Raw genomic sequence first — 18,992 nt, forward strand, 5'->3', positions numbered from 1 at the left:
GAACCCTTCTACCATATACTGGTTTTGTAATTTCAGGTGAGTCTCTGGGCCTCCCTGTTCTGATCTGTGAAACCTGGAAATACTGCCTCTTATATGGGATTGGCAGAAGTACAGTGCATCAAAACACCAACAGGGAAGTTACAGAAAAATAAAATAGCAGCCCCCCCCCCAACAAAAAAGATAAAATATTGCCATTACAATTTTTCCACTGGTGACTGGTGATTTAAAACAATGTAACAATTCATATTAATATACTAAAAATGTCATTTTAAGTTATTCTAATCATGCCAAGGTACCCACATGCTCCCCTCCCCACAATTATAGTATAAACAAAGGTATTTGAACCATGGAAATGTTTGCCACTGAAATGGTCCTGGGAAGATCTAGCTCAATTTGGAATTCCTGAGAAGATGCCTCAGGCCTAAGGGAAAGTGGCTTGCATAGAGAAAAGCACAAATTTGGTTGTGTTGCCTACCACCTCATGGGCAAAAGGACTCCCAACATAGACCCCCAAGGACAGCCTTGGTGATACGGCCCCTGCTCACCTGCCCAGCACTGTCTCCTGCTGCCACTTGTATCTTGGGCCCCAAGAGATGTCATGCCATTATCACCTTTGCTGTTTTTCCCCTCGCTTCTTTCCTATGGTCAGGGTGGTGTCACTGTGAGTTCTCATAGAACCCTCCATGGCTGGTTCTCCCTAAGAGGATATATATATATCAGGGACTCTTATTTTTTTTAATTAATTATTATTATTTTTTTTTGAGACAGAGTCTCACTCTCTTGCCCAGGCTAAAGTGCTGTGGCGTCAGCCTAGCTCACAGCAACCTCAAACTCCTGGGCTCAAGCAATCCTCTGCCTCAGCCTCCCAAGCAGCTGGGACTACAAGCATGCGCCACCATGCCCGGCTAATTTTTTCTGTATATTTTTAATTGTCCGGCTAATTTCTTTCTATTTTTTTTTTAGTAGAGATGGGGTCTCACTCTTACTCAGGCTGGTCTCGAACTCGAGCTCAAGCAATCCTCCCACCTCGGCCTCCCAGGGTGCTAGGATTATAGGCGTGAGCCACCACGCCTGGCCAAAAAGGGTTCTTTTGGAAAAGTTGAAAGTTCTTGTTTTTGCAAAGTATTGTGGATATTGGAGAGCATCTCATCTCTGTTCTGCCCCTTTATCCAACATGCAGAACAGTTCCAGGCCAAAGTTTTAAAAAACTAAGAATAAAACATTCCTAGTGAAGTGGGCGTGGAAAGACCCTGTGCTTTCATCAAGGGTCTTTTGAAGACCCTGCTTCCAGTGGTCAGAGGAGTCTTGGTCGTGGAAAATGGACTGGACAGAAGTCAAGAGACTTGTGTTGTTCCCTCTCTTCCTCTCCCAGTGTGATGGTGGGCAAGTCACTGGCCCCACACCTGCTTCCACTTCCCCATAGATGCTAGTTTAGTCCTCCCTCCCACAGGAAACCACAGCATTATTCCAGTACTGTACCGTTAGGGTGAACTGTGTAGGTCCAGGACAGCCAAATATTGGCAATTTCCCGTGATTCAATTTAACAGCCAGTAACCGGTCTTATTTATTAAATACTATCTTGATCCTAGCAGTACTATGAGGCAGCATTATCAAAGCCCAATTTACAGATAATGGAACTGGCACTTCACTGTATAAAGATTGTTGTACGTGGGGCTGACTCTAGAGCCCATGTTTTCTCCATTACTGAGGTGAGTTCTAAAATAAGACATCCAGTGTTGCTATTTTTCCATTTCTTATTAATAATTACTGGATACCAGTTACAGTGACAACGCTGTGGTTTGAGAATTACAGGCCTTGCGAAATTCCCATGAATTTCCTTGCTCTCTGGCTCTTTCCTCCTTAAAATTTTCCTTCCCCAGGGGTCGGCCACCGGCGTATGGTCTGGTCACACGTGGCTAACTCTACCCTCTGCATAACTCATCCTTGGAGAACTGGGTAAAGTTTTAACAAACCAAAATATGTTTGTTCTTTATTTGTGGGTAAAAAGCCCGGAGATATTTATATATTTTTAAGAATACTATTGGGAAACAGCTCAGCAGCCTAATTTCCACCATCTGCGAAAAACACTTTGCTCCTCTCTGAGCCCCAGGACCCGGGCTGGGCGGGGCGGGGGACCAGTGGGCGGCACGCCCGTCGTCCCTACTTCTGTGAGCTCTTTGAGGGCAAACCCTCACGCTTCGCATCATCAAATTTCCAGATCTGAAACCCACTGCAAGCAACGACCACGGCAGGGCGGCGAGCTGCGGGCATAAGCGCTCACCGGCCAGGTGGGGTAGGCGGCAGAGTCAGGTGCCCACACCACGCGGCCCCGCCCCGCAGAGGCCCCGCCCCCGCCGACGTGGTCCCACCCCCGCCGCGCCGTGGTACGTCCCGCGCTGCGCTCGGCCTAAAATGGCGGCGCCCGTGTGCAGCCGACTGCTGGGGCCGCGGGTAAGTGGGCGACGCCGCGGGGCCCGGCGAGTTGGGTGTGGGGTCCCAGGTTTCCGCCTCACGCGTCCTCCCCTTACAGGTGCTGCCCTGGAGCGGAGAGCTGCCTTGCGCCTGGCGAGCCCTGCACACCTCCGCCGTCTGCGCCAAGGTGAGCGCGGCCGGGGCGGGGGGCGGGGGGCGGAGGGCTCAGGGGCGCGGCGAGCGGTGAGGGGGTGTGGCCCGGGGGCTGGGGGCGGGGCTCGAGCCGGCGCTGGGGTGAGGGCTGGGATCCTGGGGCGGGAGGGCGGTGCGGGCTGGTGGCGGGGGTTAAGGTGAGGGGTAGCGGGGTCGCCGGGCGGATCCGGGTCCAGTGGAGTCACGGCCCGCTTTGCTCCTAGAACCGGGCGGCCCGAGTCCGCGTGAGCAAGGGGGAGAAGCCGGTGAGTTACGAGGAGGCACATGCGCCGCACCACATCGCCCACCGCAAAGGCTGGCTGTCGTTGCACACAGGTGAGGGGACTCCAGGGCCTCGAGAAGGAGCATTCAGTCAGACAGACACGCAGAGAAAATGAGCGCGCGTCACAGATTTTATTGAACTCAAGAAATAATGCCAGGGTCAGAAATCTTTTAAACAAATTCAAGGAGACATTAAAAAGTAGTGACATGTATAGATCAGGTTGTTGAAAAGAATTTGAAGATGGATGCAAAACTTTCTTTTTCCATGAGGGGGACGCGGACTCGAGCCCCCACTGTATGTCTACAGCCAAGAGTTGCTTTTCATTCCTGTCAGCTATGTATAATTTACAGAGATGTAAAATAGCTCAGGGGCAATGAAAGGCGTGAAGTCCACATGGAATCCGATAACCTGAAGGGCGTATTCTAAGTAACGCAGTTTTCCTCTGAGGCACAAATTTTTCTCTACACAAGTATGTATAGTTGATCCTCATTATTCATGGATTCCATACTGGTGAATTCTTCTACAAACTGCAACTTACTCATATCCCCCAAATCAACACTCTAGGCACTTTGAAGGGCACTCTGGGATGTGGGCAGAGCAGTGACACCCCACATGCATGTTCCAGATGAGGAACATGCCAAAGATCTGCCTTATTTCAGCTCTCATATTGTAAAAAGTGTCCTTTTCATGGTCCAGAGCCATATTCTTTATATTTTTGTGCTTCTTATTGCTGATTTTGCTATTTAAAATGGCCTCGTAGTGCTGAGGTACTATCTAGAGTTCCTAAGTGTAAGACAGCTATGAATGTTATGGAGAACTTATTCATGTTAGAGAAGCTTTGTTCAGGCATGAGTTCAGTGTTAAGGAATCAGCCTGATTGATTGAGACAGAGTCTCACTCTGTTGCCCATGCTAGAGTGCCGTGGTATCAGTCTAGCTCACAGCAACCTCAAACTCCTGGGCTCAAGCAATCCTACTGCCTCAGCCTCCCGAGTAGCTTGGACTACAGGCATGTGCCACCATGCCCAGCTAATTTTTTCTATATATTTTTAGTTGTCCAGCCAATTTCTGTCTATTCTTAGTAGAGACCAGGTCTCGTTCTTGCTCAGGCTGCTCTCAAACTCCTGATGTTGAGCAATCCTCCCACGTTGGCCTCCCAGAGTGCTAGGATTACAGGTTTGAGCTACCGCGCCTGGCCGAATCAGCCATATATATATATTTATTTATTTATTTTGAGACAGAGTCTCACTCTGGGCTAGAGTGCTGTGGCGTCAGCCTAGCTCACAGCAACCCTCCAACTCCTGGGCTCCAGCAATCCCCCTGCCTCAGCCTGCCGAGTAGCTGGGACTACAAGCATGCGCCACCATGCCCGGCTAATTTATTTATATATGATATATATATGATATATATATTTTTTAGTTGTCCAGCTAATTTCTTTCTATATTTTTAGTAGAGACTGGGTCTTGCTCTTGCTCAGGCTGGTCTTGAACTCCTGAGTTCAAATGATCTGCTGGCCTCGGCCTCCCAGAGTGCTAGGATTACAGGCGTGAGCCACCACGCCCGGCCCAGCCACATATATTTTTAAAAAGGTGTCTTTAAACAGAAACGCACATGAAGCCACGTTATGTATTGATGTGTTGATAAAAATATTATGAGCAGAGGCTTGAAAAAACCTAACCTTGTATGGTTCAATATTCACTAATTCAGTATTCACAATGACTTTATTATTATTTTTTTTTCCTTTCTTGATACTACATAATTTTACTAACTCAACACTGGGCAAGCTAGTAGTTGGGATGTCACATAATTATGCTAGGGTCTAATAAGCATGGAAAACCAACCATCTGAATCCAGCTAACCTATAAAAATATGACTTTTTATTGTCTTTCTCTTCTATTTCTGGGAAAGGAGGGCTCTCCTTTATACACCTCTTGGGCCAGCAGTAGGCTTGGGTTATAATGTTCCTTTTTGGTACAGTTGCAAAAGAAGTCATCAAATTCTTGAGGGTTTGACATCTCTTGGAAAGAAGAAAACTAGAAGACAGATTGATGAGCTGGATTTGCTTAGATGGATAACATTTATACTAGGAGTCCAGCTGACATGGTGTTAATGCTGAATCACCATGCCTGTGCTAGTCAGCAAGTTCAGCCAGCTGATCAGAATACCATCCCCAGACTTTTAGGTGACACACTTTAATTGAGTTCTCACTGTAGAGTCATGGCCTCGGCTCCATCAGCTGTGGTTATCTTCTTTGATTCGATGCCTATCAATCCTTACCAGCTGTAGCAGCCACTGCTTGGTAAAACTTTGCAACGAAGTCTGGCTCACTGATCTCCAGTTGCCTGACAAATTCATTGTACTCCTGCTCAGCCCAGCCTCAAAACCACTGATCCCAAAGACGTAGCTGGCACTCAAAGATAGAAGGTGGTCGGTTTGCCCCAACACACTAAGCTGCTCCAAACCATCCAGTAGTGGCTGCAATTTTCCTGGCACTGCCTTAGCTACCAGGTCCCGTAGGAAACGTTCACGTTGGGGACCTGATCGACTGGCGAACCAGCGAAGAACACACTTCATCTCCTGGGAAGTGATGTAAGACATTGGGGGAAGGGAAGAGTCAGTAATATTGTCTGGTACTGAGGGTAAGAGAGAAGGGAAAGGTAGTGGGCATCAAAGAGGAAGATGATTCCAGTGGCATCCTCCCTTTCCTCTCAGAGGGCACCCCGAGATCGTCACAAGAGTCCTTAGACTTCAACTACTGCCACTGCTTTCATGTTTCCTGAAAACCCACAATGACTTTATAGAATATAACTACTGTGAACTGTTGAGAATCAACTGTGTTTTGTTCCATATGAGAGTTTTTAACTTGGATATTTGAGATGCATCTAGAGAACTTACTTAAAATACAGATTCTTATCCCCTCCCTTTGAGGTTCTAGTCTGAGGTCTGGGTGTAGACTCTTCTAACAGACATTTTAAGAGCTGCAGGGGAGTTGGGTCCACACTGAGAATCCACTGGGGGAGGCTGTGGCCCTGGCTCATGAAAGAGCTCGTGTCCCTAATCTTAAAAGTAGCTGGTGACCTCATCTTCTGGCCCATGGAAGGACCAGTGCTTTTATAAGGCAACCAAGAAAGGCTAGGAAAGGGGCTGGATGTGGAGGCATCGTTTGAGTTGTGCCCTGGCTCAGGCCTCCATCTTCCTTTTTATAAAACAAGGATGATGATAATACCTACTTCATAGGAGTGGTTTGGGAATTAATGAAATAATGTACTTTGAACTTCCATTAGTTGAAGAAAAGAGAAGGGGCCGTAGGTGAGGGTGGAATTGAGTGCCCAGAGCTTTTGGATGTTGACTAGGGAGTTTTGGCAGGTCCCTGTAGCAACAGGGCTGACTCCTCTTGGTGTCCTTACCTCCTCAGGTAACCTGGATGGGGAGGATCATGCTGCAGAGCGAACAGTGGAGGATGTTTTCCTTCGCAAGTTCATGCTGGGTACCTTTCCAGGCTGCCTGGCAGACCAGCTGGTCCTAAAGCGCCGGGCTAACCAGGTGGAGATCTGTGCCATGGTCCTGAGGAACCTGCCTGCACACAAGTACTACTTCCTCGTGGGTTACAGTGAGACTCTGCTGTCCTACTTTTACAAGTGTCCTGTGCGAATCCACCTCCAAACTGTGCCTTCGAGGGTTGTGTATAAGTACATCTAGGACAATTCCTTTTTTTTTTTGTATCAAGCTGTAGCCGCAAAGAATAGAAACGTGGAAAAGGAGTAAAATAGAACAAGAGGGAAACATCTCCTTGGAGGAGGCATCATTTCTCAGCTGCTGTTGAATAAAGACCCTCCATACTGTCCTGCTGCTTTTTTGACTTTACTCTTTTTCTTTTATTTCAGAAACAGGTTCTTGCTCTATCACCCAGGCTGGGGTGTAGTGGCATCATCATAGTTTGCTGTGAACTCCTGGGCTTGAGTGATCCTGGCCTCCTAAAGTGTTGTGATTACAGGCGTGAGCCACCATGGCTGGCCTGTCTTTACTTTTTTTTTTTTTTTGAGATAGAGTCTCACTCTGTTGCCTGGGTCAAAGTGCAGTGGTGTTACCATAGCTCACTGCAATCTTGAACTCCTAGGCTCAAGCAATCCTCCTACCTCAGTCTCCCAAGTAGCTAGGACTGGAGGTGGGTGCCATCATGCCCAGCTAATTTTTCTGTTTTTTTATAAAGAGGGTCTCACTGTGTTGCTCAGACTTGTCTCAAACTCCTGGCCTCAAGCAGTCCTTCTCCCTGGCCTCGCAAAGTGCTAGGATTACAGGTGTGAGCCACTGTGCCAGCCCTGTCTTTACTCTTTAAGTGAGGGAACCAGGGTAGGGTTTCTTTGAGGGTGCTTCAGTGCTCGTAGGAAGGCTGCTAGTTATCTTAAGTTCAGCTGACAGTTACAGTTCAGTGTGTACCTGTGCCAATCACTCTTTCTGGCACTTTACCTAAGTTCTTTGTTTTCTCTCAAAATGGAAAGATCCATTTTCGGTGATAATAAAATAATAGTAATTTTTCAAAAAGCAGTATGAGTGCTCACTTTGGCAGCACTAAACTTGGAGCAATACAGAGATGAGCATGGCCCCTTGCAAGGGTGACATGCAGATTTGTTAACCATTACATGTTTTTAAAAATAAAAATCACAGAATGGGCCAGGTGTGGTGATGCACCTGTAGTCCCAGCTACTCAGGAGGCTGAGGTGGGAGGATGGCTTGAGCCTGGTAGTTCAGGACCAGCCAGGGTAACATAGATCTCATCTCAAAACAATATGAACATGTATCAAATTGAAAATGAAGCTTTCTTGTAATTCTTCCCTAGAGAGTACTGTGAACAGTTTGTTACATTTTATTTCCAAGTGTACCTTTTCCCAGAAATACTTCGATTCATCATTTATAAACTTTTATTGAGCACCTACTCGTACCAGGCACTCTTCTAGGTGCTTGGGGCTCATTAATGAGCAAAATGTTCCATTTCAAGATTGCTGCTCATATCCTAGTGGAGGGGCAGGGAGGGTGACGCAGCTTTAGAGACCACCCCCACACATGCAGGTGAAGGAGGTAGACATGCAGGTAAATGGGGGAAGAGCATTTCAGAAAGTTGCATCCACGAACGCCAGCACATGGTGCCAGGAGGTAGACAGGGACTGCTGATCCTGACCTTGACCCCTGTGACCCTGAGCCTCAGCCTAATACACACACCCTAATTCTGACCCTGAACTTGACAATAGCCCTGACTCATAATAACCTTGACCCTGATGCAGACCTTTAGGATTTTTTTTTTTAGATTTTAAGTTAACATATTTCTCGGCCCTACCTTGAGGCACTGTGGTGATGGAAAAATAGAAACATAGAGTTTGCCTCCACCAGTGACCTCACAGCTTCTGAACTGGCTCAACATCACAGTGGCAAGTGGGGAGCATGCAAAGTTGAGAGGACAGTTACAGAAGCAAGAAATCTGACACAGGCTTCTCAGAAAATGCAGCAGAACCACCAAGGAACTGAAGGAGCAGCTTCCTGAGACTCTGCTCTGCCTCGAGGGCAGCAGAGTCTGAACTGCGCAGCTCTGGGCCTGCAGCGCACACCTGCCGGCTCTCACCTGCACGCTGCCTCTTCTCGTCTCATCTACAGGCAGCCTTCTGAGTGCCGTTCTTATGGGACGTGACACCTTCCAGTGCCTCCGCACTACATTAATAAACCATATCCCAGCTCTTACATCTGACTTCTAGGTCCCCCCAAAACCACCTTTGGGACTCCTCTATTCCCCAATGCCCCAGCAACACTCCCGGGTGTGCTCCCACCGACTCTGCTCCTGTTCCTTTGTTCCTGCCAGTCCTGCACGAGGAGGGCCCTCCCCGACCCTCACCTGTTATCGAGAGCCAATCCATAAGTCTCCCTGAACCTTCCTCCAGGCCCACAGGTGCATATCTCTACTGGACGAGCTACAGCACAGTGACTGCCTTGTGTGGCTGGTTCCCTTGGGACGCTGAGTTACTGAGGGCAATGGCTGCATCTTACCTGTTTTTAGAATTCCCAGCAGCTAGCAGTTACCCAGTGAAAGTTTGTGAGACAAAACTGAAGGCAGTGTTTTGTAGTGGTTCAGAGCACAGGTGGGGCGTAAAGCCTGGTTCTGCCATTTACTGTCTAGGTGACTTCAAACAAGCCTTTCTAGAATGCTACTGAAGACACGCCTGGGAACGTCCCCTCACAGGGCTGGGACCAGGCATTTAAGCACTTAGCTAAGCTCAGCCAAGATCAGCGCACCTGAACCCACTGCACAACTCCAACCCCAAATATCACCCCCAACACAGCTCGTAACAATAAACCAATCCTGTTTACCCAACATGTTTAATTGTAAGAATGGAGATAAAGATCAACTCCCGGTAAGAGCCAAACTCTGGTCCCATCTTGGGAGTGCCGTGGCCTCACTTCCCGGGACAGCAGCGCTTCTGGATTTCCTCCGCAAGCCCCAGGCAGTGCAGGATGCGTTTCTTCTCCGCAGCCAGTTCCTTCTCCGAGAACTGGCCCAAGAGTTTCTGCACAAATATATTTTGATCTTTCAGGAAAATGTTCTTATTGACACCTACATTTGGCACATTCTCCAGGGACCCAGACTTGAAGTGGAAGCTTAAATATCTGTTTCGTTTTAAACCGGGCCCTTTCTCTTCAATCCATGACAGCGGACTGCAAAGACAAAATAAACATGTTAGAGATGACACAGGAGCACAAATGGGTGCTTGCTGATACCTGATCTGCTGACAGGTCCTCACTGTGCACCCACTGTCCCTGCTGCTGTAGCTCAATGTGGTGGCTTAGGTGGCACCTGACCTCCACCAGCCTCCCAGAGGCCATGGGTGACTGTGTTTCCAACTTTATGGCAAAATAGTCCTTTATTGAATTTTGCCATCAGGCAGGGGAATTCACTCAGTGACTTTTGTGTGAAGACCTGTTAGTTATTCCAGAGTCTTCACCCTGAGTCTCCTAGGGTCCTTCCAGGGGCTCCAGGCACAGACCACAGGCAACGCAAGAGCCGCCTGCGACAGTGTGCAGACTGCTTTCCCACGTGGATGTACGTACGCTTTCATGAGGAAGTTTCTTAGTTCTTTCACCAGATTCTCAAATGTCTGAATCTGAACACATGTCAGAAAATGCCCACTACCAGTTAACAAGGCACCTGTTTCCATTTCAAATCCCCACCCTCCCCACCCAGGCTCACATCCACACTCAAAAGTCCGAATAGGACAGACTGCAGTTCCTCCAAGTCTGTCCTTTCTCTGGGCTGTTGCTCTCTTTATAACAGATAAGAGCTGTGATATCTGCTTATGGAAAACAGAGAAATCTTCTCCCTTAGTACATTTTTGACCTAAAGTAAAAAGCTTCACTGTTTACAGAAAAAATATAAAATCTGCTCTTTTAAATATATTCTATAAACTATACAGCGTTGATTTAAGGACTTTTCATTTATTTATTTTTTTTTGGAGATAAGATCTTGCTCTGTTGCCTGGGCTGGAGTATGTTGGCGTCATCACAGCTCACAGCAACCTCAAACTACTGGGCTAAAGCGATCCTCCTGCCTCAGCCTGAGTAGCTGGGACTACAGGTGCATGCCACCACGCTCAGCTAATTTTTTCTATTTTTTTTTTTTTGAGACAGAGTCTCACTTTGTTGCCCAGGCTAGAGTGAGTGCTGTGGCGTCAGCCTAGCTCACAGCAACCTCAAACTCCTGGGCTCAAGCGATCCTCCTGCCTCAGCCTCCGGAGTAGCTGGGACTACAGGCATGCACCACCATGCCCGGCTAATTTTTGCATATATATATTAGTTGGCCAATTAATTTCTTTCCATTTATAGTAGAGACGGGGTCTCACTCTTGCTCAGGCTGGTTTCGAACTCCTGACCTCGAGCAATCCGCCCGCCTCGGCCTCCCAGAGTGCTAGGATTATAGGCGTGAGCCACCTCACCTGGCCAGAATTTTTTCTATTTTTGATAGAGACGGGGTCTTGCTCTTGCTCAGGCTGGTCTTGAATTCCTGGCTTCAAGCAATCCCCTCAGCTCAGCATCCCAAAGTACTAGCATCACAGGTGTGAGCACTGTGCCCAACCAAGACTTTTTAAATGAAAAAAAATAAGTCTATAAAGTCTTCCACCTAAATAAAAGAATCTTCAGTTTAACATAATCCTTTCAAATATTTGTATGCATATGGCATATAAAGCCATAAACAATTTTTTTTAGAAGGAAAGGAGGTTATCAATTTGCCGGCAAATGAGGAGGCTGGCAGACTCCCATCTCAAAGTACAAGCATCCTCAGCAATTTTTGATTATGCTTCTTTTGCTTATTTAAAAATGTTTCTGACCCTATAGATTCTGCTATTGTGATTATTCTGTGTGCATATCATACACAATTGATTATATGATTTACTTAATATTTTACTGTTGCCAAATTTATAGGTATCTTGCATTCAGCATCTCCACATATATATTTTTCCTTCCTCCTTAGAATAAAGTCCCAGGAGTAAGATGGCTTGGTGTTGGCCTCTGGCTGGTTCTCTTTGGTCCCCCTCCCTTTCCTTTTCCCACAGGGATGAGCTAGGGCCAACCACAAGGCAGTTTTGCTGGACTGCCGCACTAAGTCATGGGGTTTTCGCCTCCCATTTGGCTGCAGTAGGTCAGGCCTGGAGGCGCAGGTCGGACCAGTGATTCTAAGGAATGAAGGGAAACCACCTTCATCCTCTTTTGTTATCTGCTTCTAGAGTGGTGCTCCATAATAAGGCTTAAGATTTAGGTATGGGATTGCAGGAGAGGGCATAGGAGGCCACTGAAGGTGTTTTGGGTGCTGTAGGAAGCTCCTGGCTGCCTCTAACCTTGGTAAAGGATTCCTCCCTGGGCAAATCTCACTTGCCACGACCGCCAGCACTGCGGTTGGTGGAGGGGGGCGGTGCTCAAGAGGAAGTGATCTGAAATGCCCTATGGGGAACCATATCATCAGGACAGATGTTGGTATAATAGCATCCTCATTTTCTGACCCTGTCTGCTAAAAACTTGGAAAGTCATGCTGTTTCCTAACCACGGGTTTAAGTGACATCAGCTGTTGGCACTTTCCTGCCATCTGAATGGAGTAGAGGTAAGCATAGGACCTGGTCCACTCAAGTTCTGGGCTTGGACCATACCTGATACCAGACATTCCAACCAAAAACACAGGCCCGAGTTCACAGACAGCTCCTCTGCAACCCTCTGTGAAAATCTTCCTGTGCAAATGTTTGCATTTACCAAACTGGGCACTGACTACCTGAAGAAGTGCTACTGCTTCTCACCTTCTACTGGAAGTTGTCCAATCATATCCATGTCCCTAGTGTCAGTGGCTGCCTGCAAGCATGGTGGAGGTGGTGCCTTTCTAACAAGCCATGAAGAAGAGGCAGGCAGGGCACTACTTTGGCACTACTCCTACCAGTGGACTTCAATATGAGAGTTAAAATTTGTACTCTTTTATATACTGATATCCACATAAGATTTGGATTGAAAAGGGGTCCTAATACCTATTTTTAAATTTTTTAAATTAAATTTTAAATATTATATAGTTTTTCTTTTTTTTAATCTTGAACATTTTAAATTACTTCTATTTCTAATACCTATTTTTACAAAGTTAGAAAACTGCTGGTAAGATGCAAAGAACATGGATTTGGGTAAGTTGCGCCAGGGCTTCCCGGCTAACTCTGGGATCTGGGGCTACTGGCACCTGTCTCACTGCCCTGTGAACTCTGATCAGGTACAGACTATACCTGATATGTTCCTATGACAGTCCTTTCCTTGCCCTTTCTGAGCACTGCTGGGGAGAAGGCATGCAGCCTGGGGTATGGAGACAGGATGCCTGAGTGTGAATCCCACACAACCACTGAGTAGCTCTGTGCCCCTGGGCAAGTTCTTAACCTCTCTGAGCCTATCTCCTAAGTGATAACAATAATACCTACTTCAGCTGGGTGAGGTGGCTCACGCCTGTAATCCTAGCACTCTGGGAGGTGAGGTGGGCAGATTGCTTGAGCTCAGAAGTTTGAGACCAGCTTGAGCAAGAGCAAGACCCCATATCTACTAAAAGTAGAAAAATTAGCATCATGGCATGTGCCTGTAGTCCCAGCTGCTTGGGAGGCTGAGGCAGGAGGATCCCTTGAGCCCAGGAGTTGCAGGTTGCTGTGAGCTAGGCTGACACCATGGCACTCTAGCCCGGGGAACAGAGTGAGACTCTGTCTCAAAAAAAAAAAAAAAAAAAATTAAAAAAACAATAAATAAATAAACTTGAGGTATTCCAAATAGTCTAATCCACCTATGACAATTTCTTATGTCCTTCCAAGTAACATGGAGTCTTGGGGTTAGAGGGGACACAAAGTGTGGAGATGTTCTGTGCCCCACAATTTCCTCCCCAGTAAAAATAGAAAGTATCCAGCTGTACCTACACCACGGTGCTGCCGAGAGATTAAAAATGTAATTTGTGAAGTGGGAAGTGCTATATGAATGTAAGAAGTCACAATTCTATGGTGTCTGCTGTCTGCCCCACCCTAGCCCTGTACAAACACCAGAGTCAGCCCCGCCCGCCACATCGCGTTTCCTCATGGCCTCAGACTTTGAGACCGAGCACGGCAGCCCCTCCGCTGAGAGCTGTGATCAGACTTCTGCAGGTTCCTCTTCCTCATGCTCTTGCAGCCCCTTGAAGCTTCATTCGGGGACTTTTCTTTTTTAAATACCCAATGGTCTAGTTCTTTTACTACAAGGAGACCACCTACCTGGAAACACATACAGAGATACTCTACAACCCTTACTGTTCTGAATATTCCACCCAGCTCAAATGCTCTGCAAGGAAAATTATGAATGGGATTTTTCCCCCCTTTAAATTTTATTTCTTTTTTTGAGACAAGGTCTAGTTCTGTCCCCCAGGTTGGAGTACAGTGGCACAGTCATAGCTCACTGCAACCTTGAACTCCTGGGCTCAAGTGATCCTCCTGTCTCAGCCTCCTGAGTAGCAGGGACTACAGGTAGGTGCCACCATACCTGGCTAATTTATTTTTGTAGAGACTGGGTCTCACTATGTTGCTCAAGCTGGTCTCAAACTCCTGGCTTCAAGTGATCCTCCTGCCTTGGCCTCTCAAAGTGCTATGATTACAGGCGTGACCCACCATGCCCAGCCTTGAGTGTGCTTTTGTTAAAAAGACTTGGTATAAGAAATAATGAATCAGAACATTTTGGAACAGGTTAACAGTTATGCTATGATGATAAAGCTGAATCAAAGAACCTTAAATTCTGTTTTCACTGAGGGATGCATGCCTGCCTATGTGGTAAGTGGAGTACAGTGTTAATAGAAGAATCTAGGTGGTTAGGTGTATGAGTTCACTGCAAGATTCTTTCAACTTCACTGTATGCCTGAAAACTTTCACAATAAAACATTGGAAAAAATTCAGGTCACAGAGGTAACTCAACAGCTACTGCTAAATCTGATATTAATTGTTTGAGTGACTTAGGCAACCTTCTTAAATTCTGTAAGCCTGCATTTACTTACTGGCAAAGGGGATTACATCTGTCTTCTCTACAAAATTCACAGGGCTGCTGAGGACGAAAGGAGGCAGTGAGTGCAGCCTCAGTGCTCTGCGTGCGGCAGAAGCAGACAGCTCTTCTGGAGCTGGGGGTGATCATGCTTGTGAACACAGGAGGAGGTCCTGAAGTTCCCTTTTCCTCATGGCTTCTCATGACTTACCTCTTGTTCTCTGTCTCCAGGCACACAGTCATCTTCATATATTGATCTTCCTTTCGCTGTTCCAAAGTGGCAGACACAAGAGAAAGCTCCCCAAAGAGGGACACCAGCCAGGTCAGGCGAGAGATGCCACTGAACGCGGGGAAGCCGAACTTCTCTTCTTCCAACGGGCCAGCTGTGGGGAATCATAAACGCCATGGGGACTGGGAAGCAGGGGCTGCCAGGGGACAGCAGGACGGGGGTTGGGGGGGTGGGGGGAGTGGGGAGTGAGAAGATGTGACGGAGTGATCAGGACAATGGGACCATGCCTTACGGTGGGGCTGTGCAAGATGGTTAACAATACTGATGGAGGCTGGGCGCGGTGGCTCACACCTGTAATCCCAACGCTCTGGGAGGCTGAGGCGGGAGGATCGCTCAAGGTCAGGAGTTCGAAACCAGCCTGAGCAAGAGCGAGGCACCGTCTCTACTAAAAATAGAAAGAAATTAGTTGGCCAACTGAAAATATATATAGAAAAAGTTGGCCAGGCATGGTGACGCATGCCTGTAGTCCCAGTTACTCAGGAGGTTGAGATAAGAGGATCGCTTGAGCCCAGGAGTTGGAGGTTGCTGTGAGCTAGGCTGACGCCATGGCACTCTAGCCTAGGTGACAGAGTGAGACTGTGTCTCAAAAAAAAAAATACTGATGGAAACTCAGATGGCTAAATTTAAACTCTTTCATGAAAGCATCTCTCCAGGGGGGAGGGGGGGAAAGGGCATTTATTGAAACCTTAAAATTTGTACCCCCATAATATGCCGAAATAAAAAAAAAAAGCATCTCTCTTTTTCCTGTTTATTAAATTCAGCTTTTTTTTTTGAGACAGAGTCTTGCTTTGTTGCCCAGGCTAGATTGAGTGCCGTGGCGTCAGCCTAGCTCACAGCAACCTCAAACTCCCGGGCTCAAGCAATCCTTCTGCCTCAGCCTCCCCAGTAGCTGGGACTACAGGCACGCACCACCTATACCCAGCTAATTTTTTTCTATATATATTAGTTGGCCAATTAATTTCTTTCTATTTATAGTAGAGACGGGGTCTCGCTCTTGCTCAGGCTGGTTTCGAACTCCTGACCTCAAGCAATCCGCCCACCTCGGCCTCCCAGAGTGCTAGGATTACAGGCATGAGCCACCGCGCCCGGCCTAAATTCAGCTTTGTTAGTAAAATAAAACATTCTACTGGAAACAGCAATCAATCCAGTCAGACAGGATAATAAAGTTTCGGGCTTCTAATATGTACATCTATGTACATAAACGTAGACATACACACCCAAACACACATGGATATCCTATTCAATTAGTGATTTCAAGTAGTCTGGTCAAAACAGAAGAATCAAGATATTTTAGCCCCTGAAGCCTGACTTCTTATAAATGTCATGTGTATAGTGACAATAATAGGGTAAAGGTATCATAATAACTGCAAAGAAAATAGTAATACCTTTAAGCTATTTCAATATCAAGAAAATTGACAGTGTTAAATGTTTTCTTAGTCTTCCTAATCTCCTGTACAAAAAAGTACACTCAAAAGGGTATCTGTGAGAAATCTGTTTGGTCAAGGTACTGCTCCTCTGTCCCCAGCCCAAATCTTAAACATAACCTAAATTTAAAAGGCTTCATATCTGTTACATTACATCTTAAACCAGGCAATTCTTACGATGTTGATAGTCACATAAAACAATGAATAATTAACAATTAAGCATGTTCTTAGAAGACAAGAAGTTATACATAAAAGCAAACAAAAATTAGAAATCTCATATGGTTTGAAATCACTAGGATCTAAGTATCAAACGTGAAAAAGGAAGAAGACCCCTTGTGGGCTGGTTACTGTCTGCTCCGGTTCTTTGGACAGAGTTCTAAGCAGCCACTAAAAGTTTAAGCCACACAGTTAAGAGACCTGAGCTCCAACCTGGCTGTCACACGACCGGTGGGTGAACTTTGTTAAGCTACTCACTTCTGAACTTCAGTTTCTTTACCTGTATAATGGGTGTAATAAATATTCACTTTATAGGACTGTGATATGAAGTAAGATGCGATAATGCATGCCACATACACAGCACAGTTTCTTGTATAAATTAATGGTTACTATTTGTTGCCCCAACTCTCATTATGTCATTTTCAAGGATGCAGACAGAGTTTGAAATGAGGTTCTACTGTGTTCTCTGGAAACTCACGAGATGAGCAGTTTCATTGGCCCTGAGTCGCAGAGTCTTTAGCAGAAACAAATCTAAGCGCACATCCCAGAGAGAGAGGAAAGAACCCAGTTGGCCTTCTGACCTCACCATGCCCTGGGATCCCACCTGAAACTGACCTGTGAAGAGAAGTGACCCTTTCAGCAGGTCTTTCCCCACCACTTCTTTTTTCAGGAATGCAAATTCCTCCATCAAGAGTTCAACATGCTCCTCATGCAAGACTTTTCCTGTCATGACAAAAATGGGATTAGAAAGGCAGTCAGTCATCATCGGTCGTGTCTAGTTGTGCATCCTGGAGTCTATGTCTGTCTTCTGCCAGCACAGGAAGTAAGGCACTCAGACCACCCTGGGCACACAGTCAGGACGACCCTGCGACCCCTCATACTCCAGCTGGGGGCAGTGTCACTTCTAACTTACAATGGAAATGAAAATCTAAGAAAGCAAAATGGTATCCGCCCATCCCCACAGGCAAGATGGGATCAGGGACGTGTCTGAGAGGCAGCAGAGTGTTAGCTTCTGTTCTAGACAGCAGGGGGCAGAGTGGCACAAAACTCTAAAAACAGTAGAAAAGTGATGAAAAGAACTGAAGGAGGGGAGCTAAAATTATTCTTTATTTAAAAAATTGGAAGAACCTGACAATTTTTTAAAAAATGATCCAGTTTAGATGAAGGACAAAGCCTTAATATTCATAACTAGAATTTTGGATTCTAAAAGAAAGCTGTTAAAAATTTGTTCTTTTTTTACGCCCTTCCTTTTGCTCTTTTCCTGCTGCGACAATGGGTCTGGGTGTATGTATGATGCTCTATAAACCTGTATCTTGCTCTTGCCCTGTAATCCTATGTTTCTCTCCTCAATAGACCTCATTTTTGTGCATTTCATATCTAGGCCAGAAGCTTCATGACACACTGGACCTATTTTCAATTAAGTACAGAGTGTAGTTGTTACGATCTGCAGTTTCACTGAGACAGACAGAAATCTGGGCCACTGAGGGATGCTCCTGGGACAACAGCCTTTGCTTAACCCCACTTCACACAAACATGCCAGGTGTTCTGGGCGTGTCTTACACCCCCTGCGGGAGCAGGCACTCCCAGGAGGCTCCGGAGGGAGGAGTTAGGTGTGTGGGAGAGGGGTCCCTCCCACCCACTGCCTAGGATGGGAATGTGGCAAAGGGAGCTCCTTGCGATAAGCACAAACTTTCTGGCACAAAATGATTTAGTAGAAACTAAATGGCACAAAATGGTTTGCAATAAATAGAAGCTTCTCTCTTTGCAGGTAGTTTCGTCTGCCTCCAAAGGGACTCCGGGCATCTGGGAAGCTGGGCTGTATCTGTATTTTCTCTATCACTATGTAACAGACTGTGTATCTTCCAGGTGCATTTTTGGTTATTTTTCTGTCACTCATTCAATGCTTGTGACAAACACATGGTAACCACAGTGCGTGCCCACTCACACCGACATGTATTCCTGGGTCTGTTCATTGAAGGGGCCTAAAAGCAGAGATGCCTTAAAGCTATACACACTTAGCATCCAAATCTTGGAATCAAAATTCCATTAGCCATTGAAGAAATGACTAATTCCAGGGCTGAGGTGAGGAAATACAAGACGACCTAAACCATTTTGAGCCAGAAAGCAAGTAAGTACTCAAAGAATAATGGCAATGTAACAAAATGGCAAGGGAGTTGGCACGAAGAGGTTCCCTGTTGACCAAACTGGAACAATCTGAAGATCAAAGTAAATAGCAAAAGCAATAGATTATAATCCACTGAATAAAAGACCCAAAGCCATGATGAGTCCATACGGGCATAAAATAATAAACGAAAATCAGAGTGTGATGAGAATGGATATTTACCTAGTTTTAAACTACCCCCACACAAAATAATCATCAATTTTAAAGGGGAAAAGATACCACATTAATCAAGTGGTACCACTAGCAATGGGACAAACTGAAATTGGGTGCCACCTGATAGAATGCAGTGTGAAGAACCCAGCATCACTTTTACGATAATTCTATGAAAGATGTGTACCCCAAATGTAATGATGAAGGAACATCAGATATACTCCAACTTAGGCACATTCAACAAAATAAATCTGTAATACTCACAACTGCCAAGAAAGACTGATGAACTGTTCAGAGTGAGGGACAT

At 46.2% G+C, this 18,992-nt stretch overlaps 2 protein-coding genes and 2 pseudogenes across 4 annotated transcripts in view; 2 read left to right on the forward strand and 2 right to left on the reverse strand.

Moving 5' to 3' along the window:
* The first annotated feature begins 2,387 nt into the window (after positions 1-2,387).
* On the forward strand, positions 2,388-6,730 carry MRPS24 (mitochondrial ribosomal protein S24). The gene is made up of 4 exons (XM_012741534.2): positions 2,388-2,451; positions 2,531-2,599; positions 2,829-2,940; positions 6,302-6,730. The coding sequence occupies exons 1-4, from the start codon at positions 2,413-2,415 to the stop codon at positions 6,583-6,585; spliced, it is 504 nt and encodes a 167-aa protein (XP_012596988.2). The 5' UTR covers positions 2,388-2,412; the 3' UTR covers positions 6,586-6,730.
* On the reverse strand, positions 4,667-6,305 carry LOC109731262 (uncharacterized protein C14orf119 homolog; annotated as a pseudogene).
* A 707-nt stretch (positions 6,731-7,437) lies between the features above and the next one.
* Positions 7,438-7,534, forward strand: LOC142873173 (uncharacterized; annotated as a pseudogene).
* A 1,696-nt stretch (positions 7,535-9,230) lies between these two features.
* Positions 9,231-18,992, reverse strand: part of BLVRA (biliverdin reductase A) — a 44,255-nt gene continuing 34,493 nt past the window's right edge. For all 3 annotated transcript variants that reach the window (XM_012741546.3, XM_076006281.1, XM_012741547.2), the window contains 3 exons: positions 16,969-17,076; positions 14,636-14,807; positions 9,231-9,585 (listed from right to left, as the gene is read on the reverse strand). In XM_012741546.3, coding sequence (XP_012597000.1) covers positions 9,327-9,585; positions 14,636-14,807; positions 16,969-17,076 — 539 coding nt within the window. In that variant the 3' untranslated portion in view covers positions 9,231-9,326. The remainder of the gene's footprint in view (positions 9,586-14,635; positions 14,808-16,968; positions 17,077-18,992) is intronic.

The sequence above is a fragment of the Microcebus murinus genome, chromosome 9 (genome assembly GCF_040939455.1).
Source record: "Microcebus murinus isolate Inina chromosome 9, M.murinus_Inina_mat1.0, whole genome shotgun sequence".
Lineage (NCBI taxonomy): Eukaryota > Metazoa > Chordata > Mammalia > Primates > Cheirogaleidae > Microcebus > Microcebus murinus.

Excerpts from the sequence above, each read along its gene's own strand:
- MRPS24 (XM_012741534.2), top strand. The coding sequence starts at position 2,413 with ATGGCGGCGCCCGTGTGCAGCCGACTGCTGGGGCCGCGG. Across the intron at positions 2,452-2,530 it reads GCCGACTGCTGGGGCCGCGG|GTGCTGCCCTGGAGCGGAGA; the intron begins GTAAGTGGGCGA and ends CTCCCCTTACAG. Across the intron at positions 2,941-6,301 it reads CTGGCTGTCGTTGCACACAG|GTAACCTGGATGGGGAGGAT; the intron begins GTGAGGGGACTC and ends TTACCTCCTCAG.